At 45.6% G+C, this 25,672-nt stretch overlaps 1 protein-coding gene across 1 annotated transcript; it reads left to right on the top strand.

Annotated features, from left to right (window-relative positions):
• The first annotated feature begins 3,426 nt into the window (after nt 1-3,426).
• TBPL2 (TATA-box binding protein like 2) lies at nt 3,427-21,956 on the top strand. Its single transcript, XM_044272728.1, has 7 exons — nt 3,427-3,477; nt 6,615-7,012; nt 9,112-9,199; nt 9,456-9,547; nt 14,404-14,571; nt 18,514-18,608; nt 21,859-21,956. The coding sequence occupies exons 1-7, from the start codon at nt 3,427-3,429 to the stop codon at nt 21,936-21,938; spliced, it is 972 nt and encodes a 323-aa protein (XP_044128663.1). The 3' UTR covers nt 21,939-21,956.
• The last annotated feature ends 3,716 nt before the right edge of the window (nt 21,957-25,672 follow it).

Below are 25,672 nucleotides of genomic sequence, written 5' to 3'. Positions count from 1 at the left end.
GCCACCAATGATCGGGGGGAGGCCGCACACTGCCACCAATGTTATTAATGCAATAGAGGGAGGGAGGGGGGGCCGGGGGAGGCAGCACACTGTGCCACCAATGTTATTATTACAATAGAGGGAGGGAGGGGGGGCCGCACTGGCCACCAATGAAATTTAAACTGGGGAGGGAGGGGGGTCTGCCCCCAGCTGCCTGGCAGCCCCGGATCTCTTACAGGGGGCTATGATACGCACAATTAACCCCTTCAGGTGCAGCACCTGAGGGGTTAATTGTATGGATCACAGCCCCCTGTAAAAGATCAGGTGCTGCCAGGCAGCAGGGGGCAGTCATGTACACAGTTTGTAGTATATTCTAACTAGAAGCGTCCCCCTCACCATGGGAGCGCCTCTGTGTTAGAATATACTGTCGGATATGAGTTTTCACGATGTAACTCATATCCGACAGTATATTCTAACAGAGGCGTTCCCATGGTGATGGGGACGCTTCAAGTAAAAATATACCATCGGATTGGAGAAAACTCTGATCCGATGGTATAAAAGAGACTCCAGACTTTACATTGAAAGTCAATGGGGACGGATCCGTTTGCAATTGCACCATATTGTGTCAACGTCAAACGGATCCGTCCCCATTAAATTGCATTGTAATTCAGGACGGATCCGTTTGGCTCCGCGCGGCCAGGCGGACACCAAAACGACATTTTTTCATGTCCGTGGATCCTCCGAAAATCAAGAAAGACCCGCAGACTAAAAAACGGTCACGGACCTAAGGACCCCGTTTTTGCGGACCGTAAAAAAAAAAAAAAAAACTGTCGTGTGCATGAGGCCTAAATGGGACTTAAAAAATAAATAAAATAAATAAAAAAAAGAGAATAAGACTTAAAGGGGTTGTCTCACCTCCTTATTGGCAGGCTCCCTCGCAGCTCTCGGGGGCCTTGGTTCCCTGCTTGCTTGAGGGCGGAGCTGAAGGCACAGTGAGCAGGGCAGGTAGGATGCCCCTTGCTTGTGCGTGCGCTCACCTTGTAATTCCTACGAGCTTGTAGTAAAGCTCAGACGAGGTGGCCGGACCAGGAGTGACTGCACATGCACAATAATATGTGTGCGCTCGCTCCCGTGAAACCCGGCTACCAGATCAGCCGGCCGATAGGGTTTTTGTGCACCTGCGCGGCCACCGCTGATAACATTACAGCTGTGGCCGTAACCCCTAGAAACGAGCATGGAATTTGGGGCACTATAAAGAGGAATAAGAGGTGACAGAGGCAAATTGGAAAATGGATCTATATTACAGAAACCATCCTAGGACTACAAAGAAGTGATTACTGAGGTGAGACAATCCCTTTAAGTCTTAAACAGCGGGCACATTTATTACGCTAGTGCAAGTTCACACCTATTTTTGCATGGGTCAAAAGTTTCAGTTTCTCCTATTTATCATTTGTTTCTATTTGAAGCCGTGCATTGGGGACTGCAATTTGCGGTCCCCAATGCACTGACAACATCCATGTGGCTGCCACAGACAGATCCATTCAATTTGAACAAGTCCGTGATCCGTCCTCACCGCAAATTAAAAAAAATCCAAGTGAATGCATTGCACAAACGTCCGGGGCCCATATATTGCGGACGTGCTGTTTGCGGGCTGCAGTACAGGCACGGCAGTGTGTATGTGCTCTTAGATTGTTTTAAGGTGGGCCACAAAAGTCGCAAGTCTAAGGCCCCTTGCAGACGAGAGTGTCTGGATACGTTGCGTCTGCGATCAGGGAAAATCGTGCGAGTAGGTACGCAATTGAAGTGAGTTTTGACTGCGATTGCGTTCCGATGTTCAGTTTTTATTGCACGGGTGCAATGTGTTTTGCACATGCGTGAAAAAAAAAAAAACTGACTGTGGTACCCAGACCCAAACGTCTTCACCGAAGTTCGGGATCGGTGTTCTGTATATTTTATTATTTTCCATTATGACATGGTTATAATAGAAAATAATAGCATTCTTTAATTCAGAATGTTAAGTAAAAGGTCCATTGTGCGCGATCAAGTGGATGAGGCGAGTTACATTTATTTTTAACCTCGCAATGGACCTTTTACTTTGCATTCTGAATTAAAGAATGCTATTATTTTCCATTATAACCATGTTAAAATGGAAAATAATAAAGTAAATGGGGTCCTGGGTAACTCATCCCTCCTCTCCTTAGCAACCATGTGTGAAAATCACACCGCATCCGCACTTACTTGCAGATGCTTGAGATTTTCACGCATCCCCATTCATTTCTATGGGGCCTGCGTTGAAAAACGTAGACTATAGAACATGCTGCGATTTTCACGCAATGCATAAATGATGCGTGAAAATCACAGCTCATCTGAACAGCCCCATTGAAGTGAATGGGTCCGGATTCAGTGCAGGTGCAATGAGTTCACCTCATGCATTGCACCCGGGCGGAATTCTCACCCGTGTGAAAGGGGCCTAATGGTTTAAAGAGTCACATTTATCTTAGAAAAGTAGCAAATATTTTAAAAACATACAAAATAAACTAAAAATCTAATATTTTTTGGACTGATGATGATGAAAGTCGCATAAAAAAAAAAAAAAAAAAAAAAAAGTGTATGCTGACTTTCACCATCATAGTCCCAAAAGATCCAACTAGGAGCAGAAACATGCGCCAGCCAGGAGCTGACAGTTTTGCGTACATTTACAAATCAAATGTATATGTTAAAAAAGGTGCAAATACATAAATTGCACTATCCCACTGACAAAACACTTAGACCTTTCCCCAAAATAGACAGGGGGACAAAAAACATGCGCAAATACGATCTAAAATCTTAGACAAGGCGCAAACATAACAATGAATGAGACTACATCAAAAGGTTTGCTCAACACACAGAGGTAGCTTTATCAAAGCTGGTTCAGTTGCCCATAGCAACCAATCAGATTCCACCTTTCATCTTCCAAAGGAGCTCTGAAAAATGAAAGGAGGAATCTGATTGGTTGCTACGGGCAACTCAGCCAGTTATCCTTTACACCAGATTTGATAAAACTCCCCATAAAATACAACCAAAACAGGCACAAATCTTTATGATAAATGTGTCCCTGCTTTTTTTTTTTTTTTACTAAAAACAGGCACACAAACCCTTTAGTAAATGTGCCTCATTCTCACCACAGAACCCCATGTCGCCTGAGCCCAGTGCAGATGAATCACAGGGCCCGACACCTGAGGAATCACCTGTGCTCAGGCTGAAGCACGCCCCCCGCCTTGTATTTTATAGGGGGAGAGCTGTGTGCCTGCAGTGCTGCCCAGGTGTCAGCAGCCAGAAATCACCCTTGCGTCTTCCTATTGGACTGGTACTGACTGCTCTGCTTATGGAGCTGAGGTTTGAAGTGATGGACGCTGGGAGTTTTACTCCATCTCAGTGGCTGTTTGCTGGTTTCAGACGATTTGCAGTATGGACGGAGAATCTTCACTAGAAAGATACTTGGATCAGTGTGAGACTGGGGTATGTAGGCTCCTGCAAGAGATATTGAGGGTCATTTACTATCATTTTTACACCAGTCCCAAAACCCCTTTTTGCGACTTTTGTTGCACAGGCGTTTCTTGCCCTGTCCTTGCCACTTGGGAGTGGCGGGGGCTGGGCCCAGGCTGATACATCGTCCCTATGAAACTTACTAAGGCCTCATGCACACGACTGTTCCGTTTTTTTTTTGTGGTCCGCGAAAAAACGGAAGCAGCCTGTGTGCCTTACGCAATTTGTGGAACGGGACGGCCGGCCCATTGTAGAAATGCCTAAAACGGACAAGAATAGGGCATGTTGTGTGTGTGTATGTATGTATGTATGTATGTATGTATGTATGTATGTATGTATGTATGTTCAGGGCAGCACTCCTTGTAGTAGATGTAGGGTGCCAGCGGTATCGACACTCAACCACAGTGTCCAATAGCCAGAGAAATTAACACACCGCGGCACTTCCATAAGGTGAAAAATGTGAGAACCTTTATTCACCCAAGCAGCGACGTTTCGGTCCGCTTGCTGGGACCATTTTCAAGCTTGAAAATGGTCCCAGCAAGCGGACCGAAACGTCGCTGCTTGGGTGAATAAAGGTTCTCACATTTTTCACCTTATGGAAGTGCCGCGGTGTGTTAATTTCTCATATATATATTTATTTATTTTTTGCGGGGCTACGTAACGGAGCAATGGATGTGGACAGCACACGGAGTGCTGTCCGCATCTTTTGCTGCCCCATTGAAGTGAATGGGTCCGCATACGAGCCGTAAAAAACTGCAGCTCGGAGGCGGACCAAAACAACGGTCGTGGGCATGAGGCCTAACACGTACGCCTGGAAACAGTCGTAAATGTGGGTGAAAAACGACTCCAGTCAGAGGCTAGTGTAGTTTTTACTTCTGGCGCACGGACAGCCTGAGGTGTGCCAAATTTATGCTGACCTTCCCCCGTTTCAGACTGATTTCAGAAGAAGGCGCATGGAGGGTGTTGGGTAGTGTGACAAAAAAAAGTTCCTGCTGGGTGTAATAAGAAAAAAAATTGGGGTAATTTGCCTCTTTTGGCACAAAGGAGGGAGCAGCGGGGGGACAGACCAGGGCAGACTCTCCAGCCCTGGCCAATTTACTAATGTTACGCATAAAGTTGCCAAAAAATCTACACCAGCCAGGTGCATGCCCCATCATAAATTAGGCGAATCTTCTGGCAGTAAAGCCACAGTAAAACTTTTTTTTTTTTTTTTAACAAAAAAATGATGGCCTTAGTAAACAATCCTTATTGGGGGTCATCTAGAAAGACCGTCTTTTTATACTGGTCTTTGTTTCCCCTCTTTGTTGGAGGAAAAAGTTCCTAAATCCGATGCACCGCCGGCAGTCCTTGCGCCGGATTGGAGTAGTTTTTCCTCCCCTTTTTGTTTCCAGGCGTTCCCTATGTGGTAAAATTGACCTGTTATCTTCATTCTTCAGGTCGGTACAAGTACAGCTATACCACAATTATGTCGTTTTTGGGTGTTTTAATACATAATATTTTTTTTCCGTTTTTATTTTATTTTATTTTTTTCTCTGGATCCATCGCCATATTCTGACCCTTGTATAGTTGCATCTACGGAGCTGTGTGAGGGCTTTTTTTTTATTTATTTTTTATTGATACCATGTTGGAGTGTGTATGACATATTATTATTTATTTTTTTTGGAAGGTAAAGCGACCATTTTGACCCCCCCCCCCCCCCCCCCCCCTTCCATTTGGGGACCCGTCACATTGCAGAGCCATTGGAAGCCGACTCGGATGCCGTGGTCACAATTGACCATGGAGTCTGAGGGGTTTACACTAGGTGGTAGGGGCCCCATATTATTTTCTTCTGGGGCCCTATGGCTTGCGCCCTTGATCACCTGCAATAACTTGCATATAGCATTATGTAAAGGTGCTGCCACATGGTCAGGTTTCCTGATGTGGTTTTGGAAGCCAAAACCAGGAGTGAACACGTATCCGTATTTTATATTTTCTCTTCTTTTATGATGCACTGGTGATTTTGGTTTCCAAAATCGCATCGGGAAACCTGACCGTGTAGCCGTACCCTAAGGCCACCTGCACACATTGCGGAATATGCACGTTTTGTTTCAATGCAGATTGCCATGTGGAAAAACCGCAGCCTAGTACAGTACCAGTAAAGTGTACGCAAATCTCATGTACACTTTGCAAATTGTTCCTGTGCGGAAATTAACCTGCCGTGCGGATTTCCAAATCTGCAGCATGTCAATTATGTTTTTGGTTTTGGTTGCGGATTTCACCCTTTTGAATAGAAGGGGGAGATTTGAGGCAAAACCGCATCAAATCCGTAATAAGAAATTGTGGATTTTGTTGCGGATATGCTGCAGAAACGCACAGAAATTCATGTGGATCTTATTTGCGTTCACCCGCACTTGTGCAAGTCGCTTCCTTCATAAGTGCAGCATGTCTTGTAGAAATTCTGCCTACATTTCTGTGAATTTCTACACCCAAAATAGTATGTGTTAGGGTTCATGCACACAAACGTGCTTCGGACCGCATATTGCAACCGTAGGACCACCGTATGCGGACGCAGGACACTTTCACTTGAATAGGGTCGGCGATCTGCATCTTAATATCGCCCAACCCTAGTGCGGAGGCACGGACAGAAACCCCACGGAAGCACTTCGCACCTTCCAGATTGTGCACTGAATCACTTGAATGGGTCCGCAATCTGCCAGTGCCCGTATATTGTTGAAACGCTGTTTGGGGGACCGCAATATGGGCACGGCCATGTGCATGAGCCCTTACGTGCGGATTTGACGCAGATCTCACCCTTGCATTAAAAAGGGTGTAAATCCCCATAAAGAATTGACATGCTGCACATTTTAAAGTCCGCACAGCAGGTCAGGTTCCGGACGGAACAGAAAAGCAAAGTGTACATGAGGTTTCTCTGATCTCGTACACTTTGCAGGTACTGTATTACGCTGCGGCTTTTCTGCATGAGAATCTGCACGGAAAACCATTATAATCTGCAACATGCGCAGGTAGGCTAAAGAGAAGACCCAACCATACGCAGCAATAATTTCTTTGACGTGCCAGCACCAATTTTGTTATGCAGCTATGCTGCATAATTTTTGCCATCTGTTCCTCAGGATGACCTTGCCTCTACATCCCACCTGTACTCCCCTATGACACCATATGATGACTTGAACATCCAGCCGCTCCCAAACACGTCTTATGGCTCTGCTTTGGACCATTCTAAAGACCTCTCGACTGACTTCTCTTCAGTGGACTTAAGCTTTTTACCTGATGACCTGAATCCTGACCACGAAGAAAAGGATGGACTCCAGGGGCAGCAATACGCCTCGCAACTGCAGGACAGCGGGATTTGTATGGACTCTTCTATGTTGTCACAGCCGTTCACCCCTTCTGAAAACAGAGATGCCTCACAGGATGCATCTAACCTCTGCACTGTGCCCATTACCCCCATGACCCCAATGACTCCCATGACCCCAGTGTCTGAGTCCTCTGGGATTGTTCCTCAATTACAGTAAGTAATTTGCATGAAGGTGGGTGGGGGCTGGATTACATGCTTACCACTGTGGACTATCTGGACCAAACCTGAGGGTGTAGGAAGCCCATGCATGAGGCTGGTGCATATTTGGCCCACCCTCCAAAAACACTGTTTATCTCAATTGACCTCAAGGTCCTTTCTATTGTGTCAGAATCTTGACCCTTTATGACATCTACTGGGAATCTTTCTCTTGCCTTTTGGATAATGCAAGGCGCCTCTTGATGTCTGGGAAAAATATATGCAAATTGGTATGTCTAACAGCTGGCATCTAGGGATGAGCGTATCGACTTCGGATGGCCAACCTGCGGCTGTCTAGTTGTTGCAAAACTACAACTTCCAGCATGCAAAAACTGCCTGCAGCTATCAGCCTACGGCAGGGCATTGTGGGAGTTGTAGTTTTACAACAGATGGAGGGCCGCGGGTTGGCCATCCTTGTTCTAGACCCCTTCAGCCTGCAGAGCTTGGATGGAAGGAAAGGAAAATGAACTAGCTCTTTCAGGACTAAGTGGTACTTTGGAACCGAACCTGAGTTCAGGAAATGTTATTTTTTTTTACAGTAAAGATAAATTTATGAAGTTATTACGCAAAGTCTTGCGAGACTTCCCGAAGCAATAACTTTGGCTCATCGGAACCAATACATTATAATACTGTACGGAGACCCTGCTCCGTACAGTATTAGAACAAGGTTTTATGCGAATCGACTTTGGATGTTTCTATCCGAAGTCGATTCACTCATCCCTACTAGCATCAGAAAGAATTGCTGTTTTTTTTTTTTTGTTTTGTTTTTTCGGGAAAGCTTATTTGCATAGCTTTAGGTTTTTGGGGAAAATGTTTAAATGAGCTTTTCTGACAAAAAAGGATAAGAAAGGTAATTGTCTGATGCCAGTTGATGCAACTGATGATTGTGTGTGTATATATTTATTAGTTTTCCCAGAAACCAAGAGAAGCATTGGCCAGTCAATTAGAAAAGCTGATTGTATCTGCTCTGATAAAGGGCTTTAGTCCTGAAAGGGCTAGTTAATTTTTCATTTTTTCCATCCAAGCTCTGCGGGCTGAAGAGGTCTAGAACAAGGATGGCCAACCTCCGGCTCTCCAGCTGTTGTAAAACTACAACTCCCACAATGTCCTGCTGTAGGCTGATGGCTGTAGGCAGTTTTTGCATGCTGGGAGTTGTAGTTTTGCAACAGCTGAGGAGCCGCAAGTTGGCCATCCCTGGAATAAAAGGTCCCTATACACTGAAACAGGGGCAGCGTTATATATTTTGCATTTTAATCCAGCAGCTCCATCCCCTAGCCACATAACTGTCACGGTCCCTCAGGTGACTGATGTCAGGAAATCAAGGAGATTGGCTGAGCGTGGAGGAATCTAACAGCCTCCTTGATTTCTCTCGATTCAGTGTTGATGGGGTTAATGACCACTTCCCTTTTCTCAGCTGTTGCTCAGTGGTCATCACTTCTACCCTTTATAGTCTGACCCCACCCTTCTGACTATGGGTCGATAGCTTAATTTGAGTTTGGCTGAGCTGGTGTGAGGTCATCTCTGATGTTCCCGCTCATCTGTCTCTACAGAAGTTAAGTGTCTCGTTTGTTATATTCCCTGTTGTTGTATATGGGCCTGAGACAGAGACTTCCATTCATCTGGGGAGGAATGGTTGTCTCTGGCCCTAACCTTTTCCAGGGTATGATGGGGATATAAAGGCCTAGGTATCCTGCATATAAATATTCCTACCTTCAGGGTCTATTCATATTGATAGGTAGTCAGGGCCCGGATTAGGGTTGGTTAGGAGGTCACCTGTTTGTTCCCAGGCCCAGTTACTGTTCCCCTTCCCTCCTGTGTTCAGTGTAGAGTCGTCCCCCCCCCCCCCCCCCCCCCACACTGATCGTGACAATAACAGACCCACAGACCCTTATGTGAATGGGAGCCCCCTGACTATCTGAAAGAAGGATTGGGAATGTGAAATTTTAACATGCTTAATCATTTATTTTTTTGTCTTCTGAAAGGGCGTGGGTTGTCTGGCAATAACACATGCTTACCTTTTTGCATAGCTACTGTGTGAACACCCTTTTCTCCCACAGAAATATTGTATCCACCGTGAACCTGGCCTGCAAACTGGATTTGAAGAAGATTGCCCTGCATGCTAGAAATGCAGAGTACAACCCAAAGGTGAGGCTGATGCGTAACGTCATCTGCTTCTAGTCTCTCCTGTGCAAAATGTTTCGTACAGGGAACAGCAATCTCCGGCGCTCCAGCAGTTCTGAAACTACAACTCCCAGAATCTTCCTTTCACTTTTACGGGAGTTGCAAGAACAGCTGAGCAAGAGTAACTGCTGGGAGTTGTAGTTTTACAGCAGCTGGAGTGCCGGAGATGGCTGATCCCTGGTCTAGTACAGAAGTTCTTACATTTTTTTTATGATTCTAGAGGTTTGCAGCAGTGATCATGAGAATCCGCGAACCCAGGACGACTGCATTGATATTTAGCTCTGGCAAAATGGTCTGCACTGGAGCAAAGAGGTAGGACTGGGACAGCTGCAGTGCACGGGGGTCAACGTCCATGGGATCCCTTTAAGATTAGAAAAGTGTTTGTCGTGACACCAGTTGCATTGAAGCAACAAGGACACAGGGCCCCTTCTAGTGATATGGTGGTACCCAGTGTAGGAATGCCAGAGTGGTGTAGGGTGGCCTAATATTCCTTAATAGTGTTCCACTTGTCACGGTGCTACCACATGGATACGCTAGAATTCCAGGCGTGGTCTTGCAAAGCAAATCAAGGGGTAGTTGGTGTAAGGGATGGAGAAAAAAAAAAAATGGAGTCCAGACTTGGTATAATGTTGAACAACAGCTTTACTTGCTTAAACATTCATCAGGACACAATTTTCTAGCTTTGTCTTAGTCACCAGCAGGCTTTCGCATTAATTCTGGCAGGCAAACACACTCTGCTCTGCTGCGCTGACAGGATTAACCCTGGGTTTACACCTGAGCGTCTCTGAGACGTGCGTTTTACGTGCGTATTTGTCGCGCGTTTTTTGCAATAGTAAACGCGCGTTTGTGTGATTGACTGCAGTGTTGTCCAATGAGTCTATGGCCAAAACGCGCGACAAACGCCCCAAAAAAAGCTCAAGAACTTGTTTATGCGTCGGGCGTTTTACAGCGCGTTCCAACGCGCTGTAAAACGCTCAAGTGTGAACCAGGGCCATAGGGAAGCATTGGCTTTCACGTGTTGAGCGTTTTACAGCGCGTTTGAACGCGCTGTAAAACGCTCAGGTGTGAACTTAGGGTAAATAGGAATATTTTCCTTTCCTTTCTGCTGTAAACTGCAACTTAACTTTGTAATCTGGTCTGTCTCTAATTTTATCCAGGGAACTTTCTCCTTGGCTTCAGAGGCTTAAGGCTTCTTCCTCTATGTCCAGCAGAGCTAAAGGTGCTCTGCCGGCTTAGGCGAGACTCGTCCAGGAGGGACAAGCAACTGCTGCGCACCCTCCCTTGGCAGAGGATAAGCTATACCCTTCCCCTAGCAAGGGGGTAAGCTGAACTAACTCCTAACTAAGCAAACTCCTCCCTAGAGAGAAAAAGAATGGAAAGAAGGGTTCGATTCTAGGTAAACTAGCTCTGCCATGTATGCTGCCATCTGCTGGTAAACAAATACACATTTTGCAGGACCTGGAAATAAGTGCATAGATGACATTAGGTCAACCATAGGAGAGAGTAGAGATATGTAAAGGTGGTAATGCCCAGTGGCTGGACAGATGGCATCATCCCATACAGTGCATCCTGCAAGCTGTGGCTACCTCTAGTACTTGATATTCTTTCCAGTTTTATTTTAGGCATTACCGCATAGTGAAATGATTGGTCTTTCTAATACTTTTCCATTTCAAAATCTCTACTTGTTGTCAATGAATGTATACCTTCTCGTTTCCATCCATTCTTATTCCCTTGCCTTGCCCGCATATCACGATTGGGACAGGTGCTCCGCCACTTATGGTTAACATTGAATGACCGCAAGTAAAAATCTTGCGTGTAGGAAATACCGTAAAACTGTTATCAGTCTATAGGCCACATTTGTTCTTCTACATGAAACGCCCTTATTGCTTCATTAGGGTTTTTTGAGGTTTAAAATCCACAACGCCTGTTGCATTAAGGCTACCTGCACACAGAGATGATTACATAGTTGTGGTGTTTTTTTTTTGTAAATTCACCGGCCGTGCAGATTTTAAAATCTGCAGCATATCAATTGTTTGTGCGGTTTTCCCCATAGACTTCAATGGAGTTGGTAACAAAAACAATACATTGCAGATTTAGGGCTCATGCACACGACTATGTATTTTGCGGTCCGCAAAACACAGATCCGCCAAACAAAAATGAGTGACATCCGTATTGCATGCGTTTTTTTTTTTTTTTGTTTTTTTTTGCGGAACCAATTGTAAGGCCCCTTGCAGACGAGCGTGTCCGCATTAGGTCCAGATGCGTTCAGTGATAACTGAATGACTTTGCCTGCGATTGAGTTCAGTTTTTATTGCACAGGTGCAATGCAATTTAATGTCTTTTGTACGCGCATGCTAAAAAAACCGGAATGTATACAAACAACATCTCTTAGCAACCATGCGTGAAAAACGCATCGCATCCGTCCGCACATGCTTGAGGATGCAATACGATTTTCACATAGCTACATTCCTTTCTATGGGGCCAGGGCTGCGTGAAAATCGCTGAATATAGAACATGCTGCGATTGTCACGCAATACACAAGTGATACGTGAAAACCAACGCACATGAACACAGCCCCATTGAAATGAATGTGTTCGGATTTCGTGTGGGCGCAATGCGTTCACATCACACATTGCACCGGCACGGAATACTCGCTCGTCTACTAGGGGCCTAACAATGCCTGTCCTTGTCTGCAAAACGGACATGAACAGGACATGTTCTATAAATATATATATTTTTTTTTTGCACAGAGGACATACGGACATGGAATGCACAGGTCATTTCCGTATTTTGGCGGACCCATTGAAGTAAATGTTTCTGCAAAAGGGGACATCCACCCAACTAGCACAGCCGTGCCGAAATTTTGTCAAAAACCTGCCGGTGACCGCATCCTTTCTGCCTCCAATACATATCAAAGGGAAGACAGTGCTGAGGATTGCGAAGTGAAGGCTTAAAACCGCGGGAACGGACGCTACAAGCCACCACTCCACAATCCTCAGTGCTGCCTCCCATTGAGATGTAAGGACGCAGCCGCTGGTGGTTTTTTGGAAAAATTTTGGTGCAGCTATCAGCTCAGCTGACATGAAATGTGTGGCAAAACCATGTAAAAAAACAAATACAGTTGCAAGAAAAAGTATGTGAAGCCTTTGGAATGATATGGATTTCTGCACAAATTGGTCATAAAATGTGATCTGATCTTCATCTAAGGCTACATGCCCACGACCGTATGTGTTTTGCGGTCAGCAAATTGCGGATCCGCCAAAAAAAACGGATGACGTTCCGTTGTCCGCAAACTAGAAAAAAATAGGACATACGGAACGAGCATACTGATGCGGACAGCACACGGTGTGCTGTCCGCCTTTTTTGCAGACCCATTGAAATGAATGGGTCCGCATCCTATCCGCAAAAAAAACGGATCGGACACTGAAACAAAATACGGTCGTGTGCATTAGGCCTAAGTCACAACAATAGACAATCGCAGTCTGCTTAAACTAATAACACACAAAGAATTAAATGTTACCATGTTTTTATTGACCACACCATGTAAACCTTCACAGTGCAGGTGGAAAAGTATGTGAACCCTTGGATTTAATAACTGGTTGAACCTCCTTTGGCACCAATAACTTCAACCAAACTGTTTCCTGTAGTTGCAGATCAGACGTGCACAACGGTCAGGAGTAATTCTTGACCATTCCTCTTTACAGAACTGTTTCAGTTCAGCAATATTCTTGGGATGTCTAGTGTGAATCTCTTTCTTGAGGTCATGCCACAGCATCTCAATCGGGTTGAGGTCAGGACTCTGACTGGGCCACTCCAGAAGGCGGATTTTCTTCTGTTTAAGCCATTCTGTTGTTGATTTACTTCTATGCTTTGGGTCGTTGTCCTGTTGCAACATCCATCTTCTGTTGAGCTTCAGCTGGTGGACAGATGGCCTTAAGTTCTCCTGCAAAATGTCTTGATAAACTTGGGAATAAATTTTTCCTTCGATGATAGCAATCCGTCCAGGCCCTGACGCAGCAAAGCAGCCCAAACCATGATGCCCCCCACCACCATACTTCACAGTTGGGAAGAGGTTTTGATGTTGGTGTGCTGTGCCTCTTTTTCTCCACACATAGTGTTGTGTGTTTCTTCTAAACAACTCCACTTTGGTTTCATCCGTCCACAGAATATTTTGCCAATTCTGCTGTGGAACATCCAGGTGCTCTTGTGCAAACTGTAAACGTGCAGCAATGTTTTTTTGGACAGCAGTGGCCTCCTCTGTGGTATCTTCCCATGAAATCCATTCTTGTTTAGTGTTTTACGTATTGTAGATTCGATAACAGGGATGTTAGCATATGCCAGAGACTTTTGTAAGTCTTTAGCTGACACTCTAGGATTCTTCTTGACCTCATTGAGCAGTCTGCGCTGTGCTCTTGCAGTCATCTTTACAGGACGGCCACTCCTAGGGAGAGTAGCAGCAGTGCTGAACTTTCTCCATTTATAGACAATTTGTCTTACCGTGGACTGATGAACAGCAAGGCTTTTGGAGATACTTTTATAACCCTTTCCAGCTTTATGCAAGTCAACAATTCTTAATCGTAGGTCTTCTGAGAGCTCTTTTGTGCGAGGCATCATTCACATCAGGCAATGCTTCTTGTCAAAAGCAAACCCAGAACTGGTGTGTGTTTTTATAGGGCAGGGCAGCTGTAACCAACACCTTCAATCTCATCTCATTGATTGGACTCCAGTTGGCTGACACCTCACTCCAATTAGCTCTTGGAGATGTCATTAGTCTATGGGTTCACATACTTTTTCCACCTGCACTGTGAATGTTTACATGGTGTGTTCAATAAAAACATGGTAACATTTAATTCTTTGTGTGTTATTAGTTTAAGCAGACTGTGATTGTCTATTGTTGTGACTTAGATGAAGATCAGATCACATTTTATGACCAATTTGTGCAGAAATCCATCATTCCAAAGGGTTCACATACTTTTTCTTGCAACTGTATATCCGCAATATTTATTGTGTTTTTGGTGCATATTTGGAGCTGATTTTCAGCAGATCTCGCCTATCCATTGAAAATGGTAAAATCCGATCAAGGAAAATGCAACAACAGTTGACATGCTCCAGTCTTCAAAATCCGCACCTGCCTGGAGATTGTATTACATATTGATATCCTTTCGCAGTGAAGATCAGTCCAGACTGGCAGCGAGGAAGTATGCCCGCGTCGTACAGAAGCTGGGGTTTCCTGCAAAATTTCTTGACTTTAAAATACAGAACATGGTGGGAAGCTGTGACGTGAAATTCCCGATACGGCTTGAAGGTCTGGTCCTTACTCATCAGCAGTTCAGCAGGTGAAGACTGTGGTTTCATACTGTAGCTAGTGAACTTAGAGGGTCTTCCGTGATTGATGTAAAAAAATGAAGATCAGACCTCATATAGTACATGACAATCTCATTCTAACAAAGCTAGAACCAGCCCCGTACCTCACATGGATCCAGAGGTCTTTCCATTCATTGTTCCTATTGCCCTGCTAGATTTACACTGGACAAAAATATAAACGCTACACTTTTGGTTTTGCTCACATTTTGCATGAGCTGAACTCAGCTGAGACCCATTACTCTCAAATATTGTTCACAAATCTGTCTAAATCTGTGTTAGTGAGCACTTCTCCTTTGCCGAGATAATCCATCCCACCTCACAGGTGTGGCATATCAAGGTGCTGATTAGACAGCATGAATATTGCACAGGTGTGCCTTAGAGTGCCCACAATAAAAGACCACTCGGAAATGTGTACAGTTTTGCCTTACTGGGGAAGGGGGGGTCGGAAAACCAGTCAGTATATGGTGTGGCCACCATTTGCCTCATGCAGTACAACACATCTCTATCACATAGAGTTGATTGTGGCCCAGGCCTGTGGAATGTTGGTCCACTCCTCTTCAATAGCTGTGTGAAGTTGCAGGAACTGGAACACTCTGTTGTATACGCCGATCCAGAGCATCCCAAACGTGCTCAATGGATGACATGTCCGGTGAGTATGCTAGCCATGCAAGAACTGGGATGTTTTCAGCTTCCAGGAATTGTGTACAGATCCTTGTAATATGGGGCCGTGCATTATCATGCTGCAACATAAGGTGATGGTCGTGGATGAATGGCACAACAATGGGCCTCAGGATCTCGTCACGGTATCTCTGTGCATTCAAAATGCCATCAATAAAATGCACCTGTGTTCGTTGTCCATAACATACGCCTGCCCATACCATAGCCCCACCGCCACCATGGGGCACTCGATCCACAACACTGACGTCAGCAAACCGCTCACCCACACGACGCCACACAGGCTGTATGCCATCTGCCCTGAACAGTGAAAACCAGGGCTCATCCGTGAACAGAACGCCTCTCCAACATGCCAGACGCCATCGAATGTGAGCATTAACTGCAGACCCCGATGAGGATGATGAGCATGCATAGGAGCTTCCCTGAGACGGTTTCCGACAGTTTGTGCAGAAATTCTTTGGTTATGCAAATAGATTGTTGCTGCAGCTGTCCGGGTGGCTGGTCTCAGACGATTATGGAGGTGAACATGCTGGATGTGGAGGTCCTGGGCTGGTGTGGTTACACGTGGTCTGCGGTTGTGAGGCCGGTTAGGATGTACTGCCAAATTCTCTGAAACGCCTTTGGAGACGGCTTATGGTAGAGAAATGAACATTCATTGCACGGGCAACAGCTCTGGTAGACATTCCTGCAGTCAGCATGCCAATTGCACGCTCCCCCAAATGTTGCGACATCTGTGGCATCGTGCAGTGTGATCAAACTGCACATTTCAGAGTGGCCTTTTATTGTGGGCAGTCTAAGGCACACCTGTGCAATATTCATGCTGTCTAATCAGCACCTTGATATGCCACACCTGTGAGGTGGGATGGATTATCTCGACAAAGGAGAAGTGCTCACTAACACAGATTTAGACAGGTCTGTGACCAATATTTGAGATTAATGGGTGTTTTGAAAATGTAGGTAGAAAATGTTTCACATCTTTTAGTTCAGCTCATGCAAAATGGGAGCAAAACCGAAAGTGTTGCGTTTATATTTTTGTTCAGTGTATATCAACCTGGCAGCTCAGAGGGCGTTTCCTTTCTGCTGCAGTACTCTTTCAATCAAAGTTCAGGAAGCATTTAAAGAATAGAACTGGGCATGTGTGTCCACCTCCGGAAGGGAAATGAGAAAAAACAAACAGCAGGTGGCGCTATACAGATACATTTTTATTGAATAACTCGGTGGCTATATTACAGTTTTAATTAAATGCAATTACAAAAGTGTTCAGATCCAGGGGCTGGTTTGAAAATTGCAGAATATCTTTCGTGGGGCAACAATTTAAAGCTAGATCATACGATTGTCTACTTTAGGTCCGAACATCCTGATCACTAAATGGACATATACTTATATTCATTTAGACAGCGCTTGCATATTCGGCAATGCTGCAGAGAGGTGATCACTAGTTAACTTGGTCGCAGTCTCAATTAGGCCTATATGTGGGGGCACTGTGGGTGGGGCGTAATATTGTATGAGGGCACTCCGGGGGGCATAATAATGTGTGGGAACACTATAAGGCTGAGTTCACACGAGCGTGTCCGGATGCGTTGCGGCAAACCCGCGCGAGTAGGTATTGCAGTCAGTTTTGACTGCGATTGCGTTCCGTTTTTAAAAAACTGACTGTGGTACCCAGACCGGGTTCGGTGTTGTGTAGATGTTATTATTTTCCCTTATAACATGGTTATAAGGGAGAATAATGGCATTCTTTAATACAGAATGCTTAGTTTAATACAGAATGCTTAGTAGGTGGTCAATTGAGGGTTAAAAAATAATTAACTCACCTTCTCCTCTTGATCGCGTAGCTGCCGGTCTCTTCTTTAATCATGAGCTGCCGGCTAAAGGACCTGTGGTGACGTCAGATCACATGGTCTAATAACATGCTCCATCACCACGATTTTTTCACGCAACGCATAAGTGATATGTAAAAATCACAGCTCATGTGCACAGCCCCATAGAAATGAATGGGTCTAGATTCAGTGCGGGTGCAATGCGTAGAGCTGACGCATTGCACCCGCACTGAAATCTCACCCGTGTGACTATAGATGGGCATTGGGTGAAGTTAGTGGTGTGACTAAAGAAAAAAGTTGTGAGGCATGCATATGAATAGAGCACTGATTAAGCATGCCCACTATTGCTCCATTCAAATTCTATGGTACTTGGTAATTAATAAGGGGTTCTCCCATGAGTAATGTAAAAAATGAAGATGAGACATCATATAGTACATGACCAGTCTCATTCTAACAAAGCTAGAACCAGCCCTGTACCTCACATGGATCCAGAGATCTCTCCATTCATTGCTCTGCTGGATTTATATCAAGCTGACAGCTCAAGGGGAGTGTCTTTTCTGCTGCAGATCAGGGGGCGTGTCCACGCTCTCCCTATCACAGCTCAGGGGGCGTGTCTCAGCTCTCCCTATCACAGCTTAGGAGGCAATTGAAGAATGAAACTGAGCATGTGCGTCCATCCCAGTGAGCAGGACAAACAAATAAATAAGAAAAAAAACAAACAGCAGGTGGCGCTATACAGATACATTTTATTGAATAACTCAGTGGCCATACTAAATTTTTAATGACATGCAATTACAAAATTATCCAGATCCATGTGTTGGTTTAAAAACTGTAGAATATTTTTCATTGGAACAAACCCGTTAAGTGGCAGTGCACATGCTCGACCATTGCTCAATTCAAGGTGGAGGGAGGACAGGACCCATTATTGGGGGGGGTGTCCCAGCAGTCAGACCCCCATTGATTATAGTCAGCCCTGATAGGACATACTGGTTGTTACTGGAATGCCCAATCTGCATCAATCACTGGGTAGGGTTACTACTGAACTCCATAATGTCTGTGCAGTGAGCTCCCCCTAGTGGCTGTTGCAAGTAACAAGAACGGTAGCAGCTCTAAATGACCTAGACCTAGATCAGCAACCCCCGCACTCCAGCTGTTCTGAAACTACAACTCCTAGAATCCTCCTTTCACTTCTGTGAGAGTTACAAAAACAGCTGAGTAAGTGTGCATGCTAGGAGTTGTAGTTTCACAGCATCTGGAGTGTTGAAGAGTACTGATCCCTGCAGTAAATACTTGAACCAAATGCTGGGCCGTATGGATTAAAATGCAAAAAAATAAATGGACATTCAGTTGTGTTCACGCTCCTTATCTTCTGTGGTGAAACTTTATCTTAACTTTTTTTATTTATTTTTTTCTGCTCAGTTATGAACCGGAATTGTTTCCAGGCCTCATTTACAGGATGGTAAAACCCAGGATTGTGCTACTTATTTTTGTGTCCGGAAAAGTTGTGTTAACCGGTAAGTTTCTGGGTTTTAAATGTCTGCATGGGATGTCATTGACATCCGCAGCATTGATCCACGGGCTGTGGCTTTGAAGGGGCTTTTTGGGTAGCCCCCCCGCATGGCTGGACCTGTCGAAGGATGCATACATATCTACTCCGGTCCCCACGCGTTAATATCTGGTTTGACGGCCGCTGCAGCCAATGGCTGCCTGCAGCGGTGACACGTCCCCCTTGCATCATGTGACTCATGGGTATGACGCAAGGGGGTGACGCGTCACCGCTGCAGGCAGTGATTGATTGCAGCCACTGTCAAACCGAATGGTGACAGGAGCGCTGTGGCGGGGAAGTAATGGAGCCGGAACTCAGCGGTGTGGATTTAGTGCATGTGTATCCAACCTGCATAAACCTACCCGAAATCCTGCTTTTTAGGCTGGTTTCACACGGGCGTTGCGGGAACACGCGTGATTTTTCCGCACGAGTGCAAAACATTGTAATGCGTTTTGCACGTGCGTGAGAAAAATCGCGCATGTTTGGTACCCACAGAAGTTCGGGCTTGGGATCGGTGTTCTGTAGATTGTATTATTTTCCCTTATAACATGGTTATAAGGGAAAATAATAGCATTCTGAATACAGAATGCATAGTACAATAGCGCTGGAGGGGTTAAAAAAATAAAAATAAATTTAACTCGCCTTAGTCCACTTGCTCGCGAAGCCGGCATCCCCTTCTGTCTTCATCTTAGGCCTCTTTCACACTTGCGTTGTCCGGATCCGGCGTGTACTCCACTTGCCGGAATTACACGCCGGATCCGGAAAAACGCAAGTGTACTGAAAGCATTTGAAGACGGATCCGTCTTCAAAATGCTTTCAGTGTTACTATGGCACCCAGGACGCTATTAAAGTCCTGGTTGCCATAGTAGTAGTGGGGAGCGGGGGAGCGGTATACTTACAGTCCGTGCGGCTCCCGGGGCGCTCCAGAATGACGTCAGAGCGCCCCATGCGCATGGATCATGTGATCCATGCGATCACGTCATCCATGCGCTTGGGGCGCCCTGACGTCACTCTGGAGCGCCCCGGGAGCCGCACGGATGGTAAGTATGCTGCTCCCCGCTCCCCACTACAGTTTACCATGGCTGCCAGGACTTTAGCGTCCCGGCAGCCATGGTAACCATTGAGAAAAAGCTAAATGTCGCATCCGGCAATGCGCCGAAACGACGTTTAGCTTAAGGCCGGATCCGGATCAATGCCTTTCAATGGGCATTCATTCCGGATCCGGCCTTGCGGCAAGTGTTCCGGATTTTTGGCCGGAGCAAAAAGCGCAGCATGCTGCGCTATTTGCTGCGGCCAAAAAACGTTCCGTTCCGGAACGGAAGACATCCTGATGCATCCTGAAGGACGGACTGTCCATTCAGAATGCATTAGGATAATCCTGATCAGTATTCTTCCGGCATAGAGCCCCGACGACGGAACTCTATGCCGGAAGACTATAACGCAGGTGTGAAAGGGCCCTAAGCTGTGTGGAGGAACAGGACCTGTGGTGACGTCACTCTGGTCATCACATGATCTTTTACCGCGGTGATGGATCATGTGATGACCGAAGTGACGTCACCACAGGTCCTGTTCCTCCACACAGCTAAGATGAAGACAGAAGGAGATGCCGGCTTCGCGATCAAGTGGACTAAGGAGAGTTAAATTATTATTATTATTATTTTTAACCCCTCCAGCGCTATTGTACTATGCATCTGTATTCAGAATGCTATTATTTTCCCTTATAACCATGTTATAAGGGAAAATAATAATGATCGGGTCTCCATCCCGATCGTCTCCTAGCAACCGTGCGTGAAAATCGCACCGCATCCGCACTTGCTTGCGATTTTCACGCAACCCCATTCATATCTATGGGGCCTGCGTTACGTGAAAAACGCACAAAATAGAGCATGCTGCGATTTTACGCAACGCATAAGTGATGCGTGAAAATCGCCGCTCATGTGAACAGCCCCATAGAAATGAATGGGTCGGGATTCAGTGCGGGTGAATGCGTTCAACTCGCGCATCGCATCCGCGCGGAATACTCTCCCGTGTGAAAGGGGCCTTAGATTTCCCAATCCTTTCCAATCCACTTTTGTCACTTCGGCTGGAATCGCACGTCCGTGTAAACTTTTGATGCAGTGTTTTGAGCCAAAGCGAGGAGTTGGAGACCTACTGGAAGGTTTTCTACATCCTGCCGGATCAGACGCTGCACTGTGAGACTGCACGGTCTGTCCGAGTTAGGGCTCACACACACGTTTTGTTTTTTTTGTTTTCTGTGTCCGTTCCATTTTTATTTTTTATTTTTTGCGGACCGTATACGTCTCCATTCATTTCAATGGGTCCGCCCAAAAAACTGAAGTTACTCCGTGTGCAGTCCGTTTTGGTATGTTCGTATTTCCATTCCGCAGAAAAATAGAACATGTCCTATTATTGTCCGCATTACGGACAAGGATAATACTGTTCTATTAGGGGCCAGCTGTTCCGTTACGCAAAATACGGAATGCACACTGATGTCATCCGTGTTTTTTGCAGATCTGTTTTTTGCGGACCGCAAAATACATACGGTCGTGTGCATGAGCCCTTAGACGTTGTCCAGCCTTCGATCCTCCCCTGTCCCCCTGAATGTAACAAACCCCACTCACCTGTCCGTGCTTCATTCGTAGCTGCTTCCGGTCCCCGCAGGACAGGAAGAGGCTTGGTGCCGTCAAAGCTGAGGCCTGTGATTCGCCTGATCCTGTGGGGGCAGGGAATGGCGCAGTGGCGGTACCCTGTACAGGTGAGTGGGGTTTATTATGTTCAGGGGGACGGGAGAGGACTAATTTTTGGAATTCTTTTTTATTTTATTAAGGCTAGGGATACCCAGCGATCTCGGACGAAACAGTTGTCGCCCTACCAAGTATTGCAGTGTAGCAGGGCAGCCCTAGAAATTAATGGGGTTGCAGTATAACTTGCGTATATGCCGCGACCCCAGAATTTGTATTTTTATTTTTTTTCATGCTGATTGTGCTGTGACCCCATTCATTTCTTTGGCTGCTCTGCTAGACTGTAATACTTGGTAGTGACTCCTGAGATCGCTGTGCACCTCTAGTCTAAAGGGTTTGTCCAAAAACAGGGGACATTCCGTGAAAGTAAAAACCCAAATGTCCCCTCCATGGCCCCAGTGCTGCTCCGCTCCTCCCTGCTGGGCAGCCTCAGGTATGTCCTTACCCTGTATTATTTTTGGGCTTTTAATCCTATAGGTGCCAAGGAACGCGCAGAGATCTATGAAGCTTTTGAGAACATTTACCCTATTTTAAAGGGGTTCAAGAAGACGACGTGAATGTTCTGCTTGGGGGCGGGGTGAAATCGTTAATATTTATGAAAGTTGTATAAAATAAAGAATGAGACCCACTCTGTGCTCCTGTGGTGTCGTTCCTCTCTAGTCTATCTCAAAGCAGGATTCTGGTGGTTAGAAGTTATCCCCTGTCCTCAGGGGGGTCCTACTGCTGAGACCTCCGCCGATCATGGGATTCCTATACCTCTTGGAATCCCCGAAAAAGTGTCAGGTTGAGCATCCGCATTGCAGCTCCATTCGTCCCTGTGGGAGTTCCACAAATGGTGGAATACCCGATTAATGCACCGTGGGCCATGAGGAGGTGTCTGACCTGTTCTTGCACCACACCTGGACCAGATGCTAGGAGAAGCTGCAGCTCTTTCTGGCCATTAAACTGCTGGCGCCCAACTGGACTTTTGAAGGGGTGGAGACCCTCTAGTCTTCATGAGACGCATTAAAGGGGTTATCTGGGAAATAATATTGATGACCTATCCTGTCATCCCTGCTGATCAGCTGTTTTGGGAAGCTGCGGCGCTCACCGGAGCTCTGGTGAGTGCGCCGGCCTCCTGGGCACCTACCAAGCACAGCGCCGTACATTGTATAGTGGCTGTGCTTGGTATTGCAGCTCAGCCCTATTGACTTCAATAGGGCTGAGCTGCACCTAGGACTAGGTCAATGTGACCTTAGTACGGTGATGGCACATGGCGTAGAAACGGACCCCTGCCTGTCCTGAGAATAGGTTATATATATATATGATAAAAAAATTGGACTGCACTCTGGTAGACTTTCCAAAGAGTCAATGAACTTTATTCACCCATAAAGTGGCACCACTTAGGGATCAATTAGTAAGAGCGGATGTGGGCCCTAAAAAAATCTCCAGACAGGTGACGTTGGCACCATCGGGCACGGGTTGCTTCCCGTGCTTGCATTGTGTCAATTGTCGCTATGTAGATCCAAGGCATTTACACATCCTAGTACGGGTTGCACCTACCCTTTCATCTAACGTGTGATTCATCTTTCGTGGTATATATATGGTCATGCCCCTGCGGGTTGTTATATGTAGGTGAGACTTCTACAGATTTAAAGACTAGACTCAACAACCATCGTTATACGATTAGGAAATGTCGTATGGATCTACCGCTCCCTAGACATTTTGTGTCACTCAAACATGAAGAAAAGGATCCGAGATGTTGGATTATAGATCAGATTGCAATGCCACGGAGGGGTGGAGATCGTGTGCCTCTACTCAAAAAAAGAGAACTATATTGGATCCAGACTTTAAATAGTCTTCATCCTAATGGATTGAACATTGAATACAGATATGGGATTACAGTGTGAGTACGGGTTGGCTTGCCCCTATTTTCCTTGTATTGTACGTGAAGCCTTCTACCTCTGTGAGACGGGTTCATTGGTTAAAAAAGAAAAAATATACATTTTTTTCTGTATTGTGGTAATAATAATTTATATTTTTATTCATTATATACTTTTTACTTTTTTTAGACACTTTTATACACTTGGGAGAAGATGTTGTGGACAAGGATCGTGCCTGGAGGTTGGATGAAAAGCCCTCTGTGAAGAACAATGCCACTTTACCGCCTCTTCTTTGAAGGAGGATCTTTTTTTATAATGTTCTTTTCGCGTGTTCCGTCTGCATTGCAGGAGGGTGTTTCCTCTTTGTTTTAATAAGATTTTGTTTTTGTCCAGTATAAGGCTACTTTCACACTAGCGTTCAGAGCGGGTCCGTCTGATGTTTCATCAGACGGATCCGCTCCTATAATGCAGACGTTTGCATCCGTTCAGTACGGATCCATCTGCATTATAACTTAGCAAAATTTCTAAGTGTGAAAGTAGCCTGAGCGGATCCGTTCAGACTTTACATTGAAAGTCAATGGGGGACGGATCCGCTTGAAGATTGAGCCATATGGTGTCATCTTCAAGCGGATCCGTCCCCATTGACTTCCATTATAAGTCTGGACGGATCCGCTCGCCTCCGCACGGCCAGGCGGACAGCCGAACGCTGCTTGCAGCGTTCAGGTGTCCGCTCACTGAGCGGAGCGGAGGCTGAGCGCTGGCAGACGGATGCATTCTCAGTGGATCCGCCTCCACTGAGAATGCATTAGGGCCAGACGGCTGCGTTCAAGGCTGCTCGTGAGCCCCTTCAAACGGAGCTCACGAGCGGACACCTGAACGCAGGTGTGAAAGTAGCCTTAGTAAAGAAATAGCAATTATTGTACTTTTTCTTGGATCTTTATACAGTAGGACTCTATATACTCCTTCACATCCGGGTGCCAATTATGTCACAGCTGATAGAGGAGAACCCTCTTAATCACGATATGGGGCAGGATGGGGACCCTTGATGGTGCTGGCACTGACGTGTTGACACCATTTCGGGGTCCTTTATGGGTTTGGGCAACTCATCTTGGAAGGGATGGATGCTCACCTGACCTACTGGAGACTGGAATTAATCCACAGTGACTTGTCAGTTAAGGCGCAAGAGGATTGTGAATATTTGGTGACCGGGATGTGTTTTGTTTACTCAGTAAGGATGTTAGAAAATGTCTGGCAATGTTCCCTTTACCAATATGGCAGGCCTCTGCAAAGGGAGCTGTGCTGCGCCTGCGCCGCCTTCTCTTGCCGTCAGTCAATGGGTGAGGAATGCGATGTATGCGTGCGCCGCTTTTGTCATAGGTTGGCGACCTTGCGGCGCACTCGTGCTCCCATTCAGCCCTGTTTTGATGATGTTAATGCAGCCGGGACATGCGCATAAGCAACCTCTAGGCGCGACGGTATATGTGGGCTTCATCGTTCATCCAGGTACGAATATGTCCTCTCCTCCCACTTATTTATGAACTGATTACACATATATGTGATACAGATGGATCCAATTACGCACCTATAAGGTTTTTTTATGCAATGTATTGTACAATATATCTTATCTATAGTATGCACTGTGTCACTTTATCTTGCAGCGTCTATCTGTCATTTTATGAATTTGATATATCTTTTATTCATATGTTTTTCTTAATCATCAATTATGTTACGTCACTGATCACTTTGATACACCTTTATATGCTTGCTGTTCATTTTGTACCAATGCTTGACAAAGGCTCATGTATGAGCCGAAACGTCGCTCTCTGCCACTTTATGGGTGAATAAAGTTCATTAACTCTTTGGAAAGTCTACCGGAGTGCAGTCCAATTTTTTGTCCTACATCAGTGGGTAAGCACCTATTGCCTTACTTGGGCTCTGCACCCTTTTCCCTCTTTTTTTTTTTCTTGGATGGTGCTGCTGGTGTTATATATATATTATACAGTCACCTAAAGAATTATCAGGAACACCATAGTAATACGGTGTTGGACCCCCTTTTGCCTTCAGAACTGCCTTAATTCTACGTGGCATTGATTCAACAAGGTGCTGATAGCATTCTTTAGAAATGTTGGCCCATATTGATAGGATAGCATCTTGCAGTTGATGGAGATTTGAGGGATGCACATTCAGGGCACGAAGCTCCCGTCCCACCACATCCCAAAGATGCTCTATTGGGTTGAGATCTGGTGACTGTGGGGGCCATTTTAGTACAGTGAACTCATTGTCATGTTCAAGAAACCAATTTGAAATGATTCGAGCTTTGTGACATGGTGCATTATCCTGCTGGAAGTAGCCATCAGAGGATGGGTACATGGTGGTCATGAAGGGATGGACATGGTCAGAAACAATGCTCAGGTAGCCCGTGGCATTTA

The sequence above is a fragment of the Bufo gargarizans genome, chromosome 11 (assembly GCF_014858855.1).
Source record: "Bufo gargarizans isolate SCDJY-AF-19 chromosome 11, ASM1485885v1, whole genome shotgun sequence".
Taxonomy (NCBI): domain Eukaryota; kingdom Metazoa; phylum Chordata; class Amphibia; order Anura; family Bufonidae; genus Bufo; species Bufo gargarizans.
This window is presented reverse-complemented; position numbering and strand designations above follow the sequence as displayed.

Coding starts and splice junctions, on each gene's coding strand:
- TBPL2 (XM_044272728.1), top strand. CDS start 3,427: ATGGACGGAGAATCTTCACTAGAAAGATACTTGGATCAGTGTGAGACT. Junction 3,478..6,614: donor TGGATCAGTGTGAGACTGGG/GTATGTAGGCTC, acceptor TCTGTTCCTCAG/GATGACCTTGCCTCTACATC. Junction 9,200..9,455: donor ATGCAGAGTACAACCCAAAG/GTGAGGCTGATG, acceptor TTATGATTCTAG/AGGTTTGCAGCAGTGATCAT.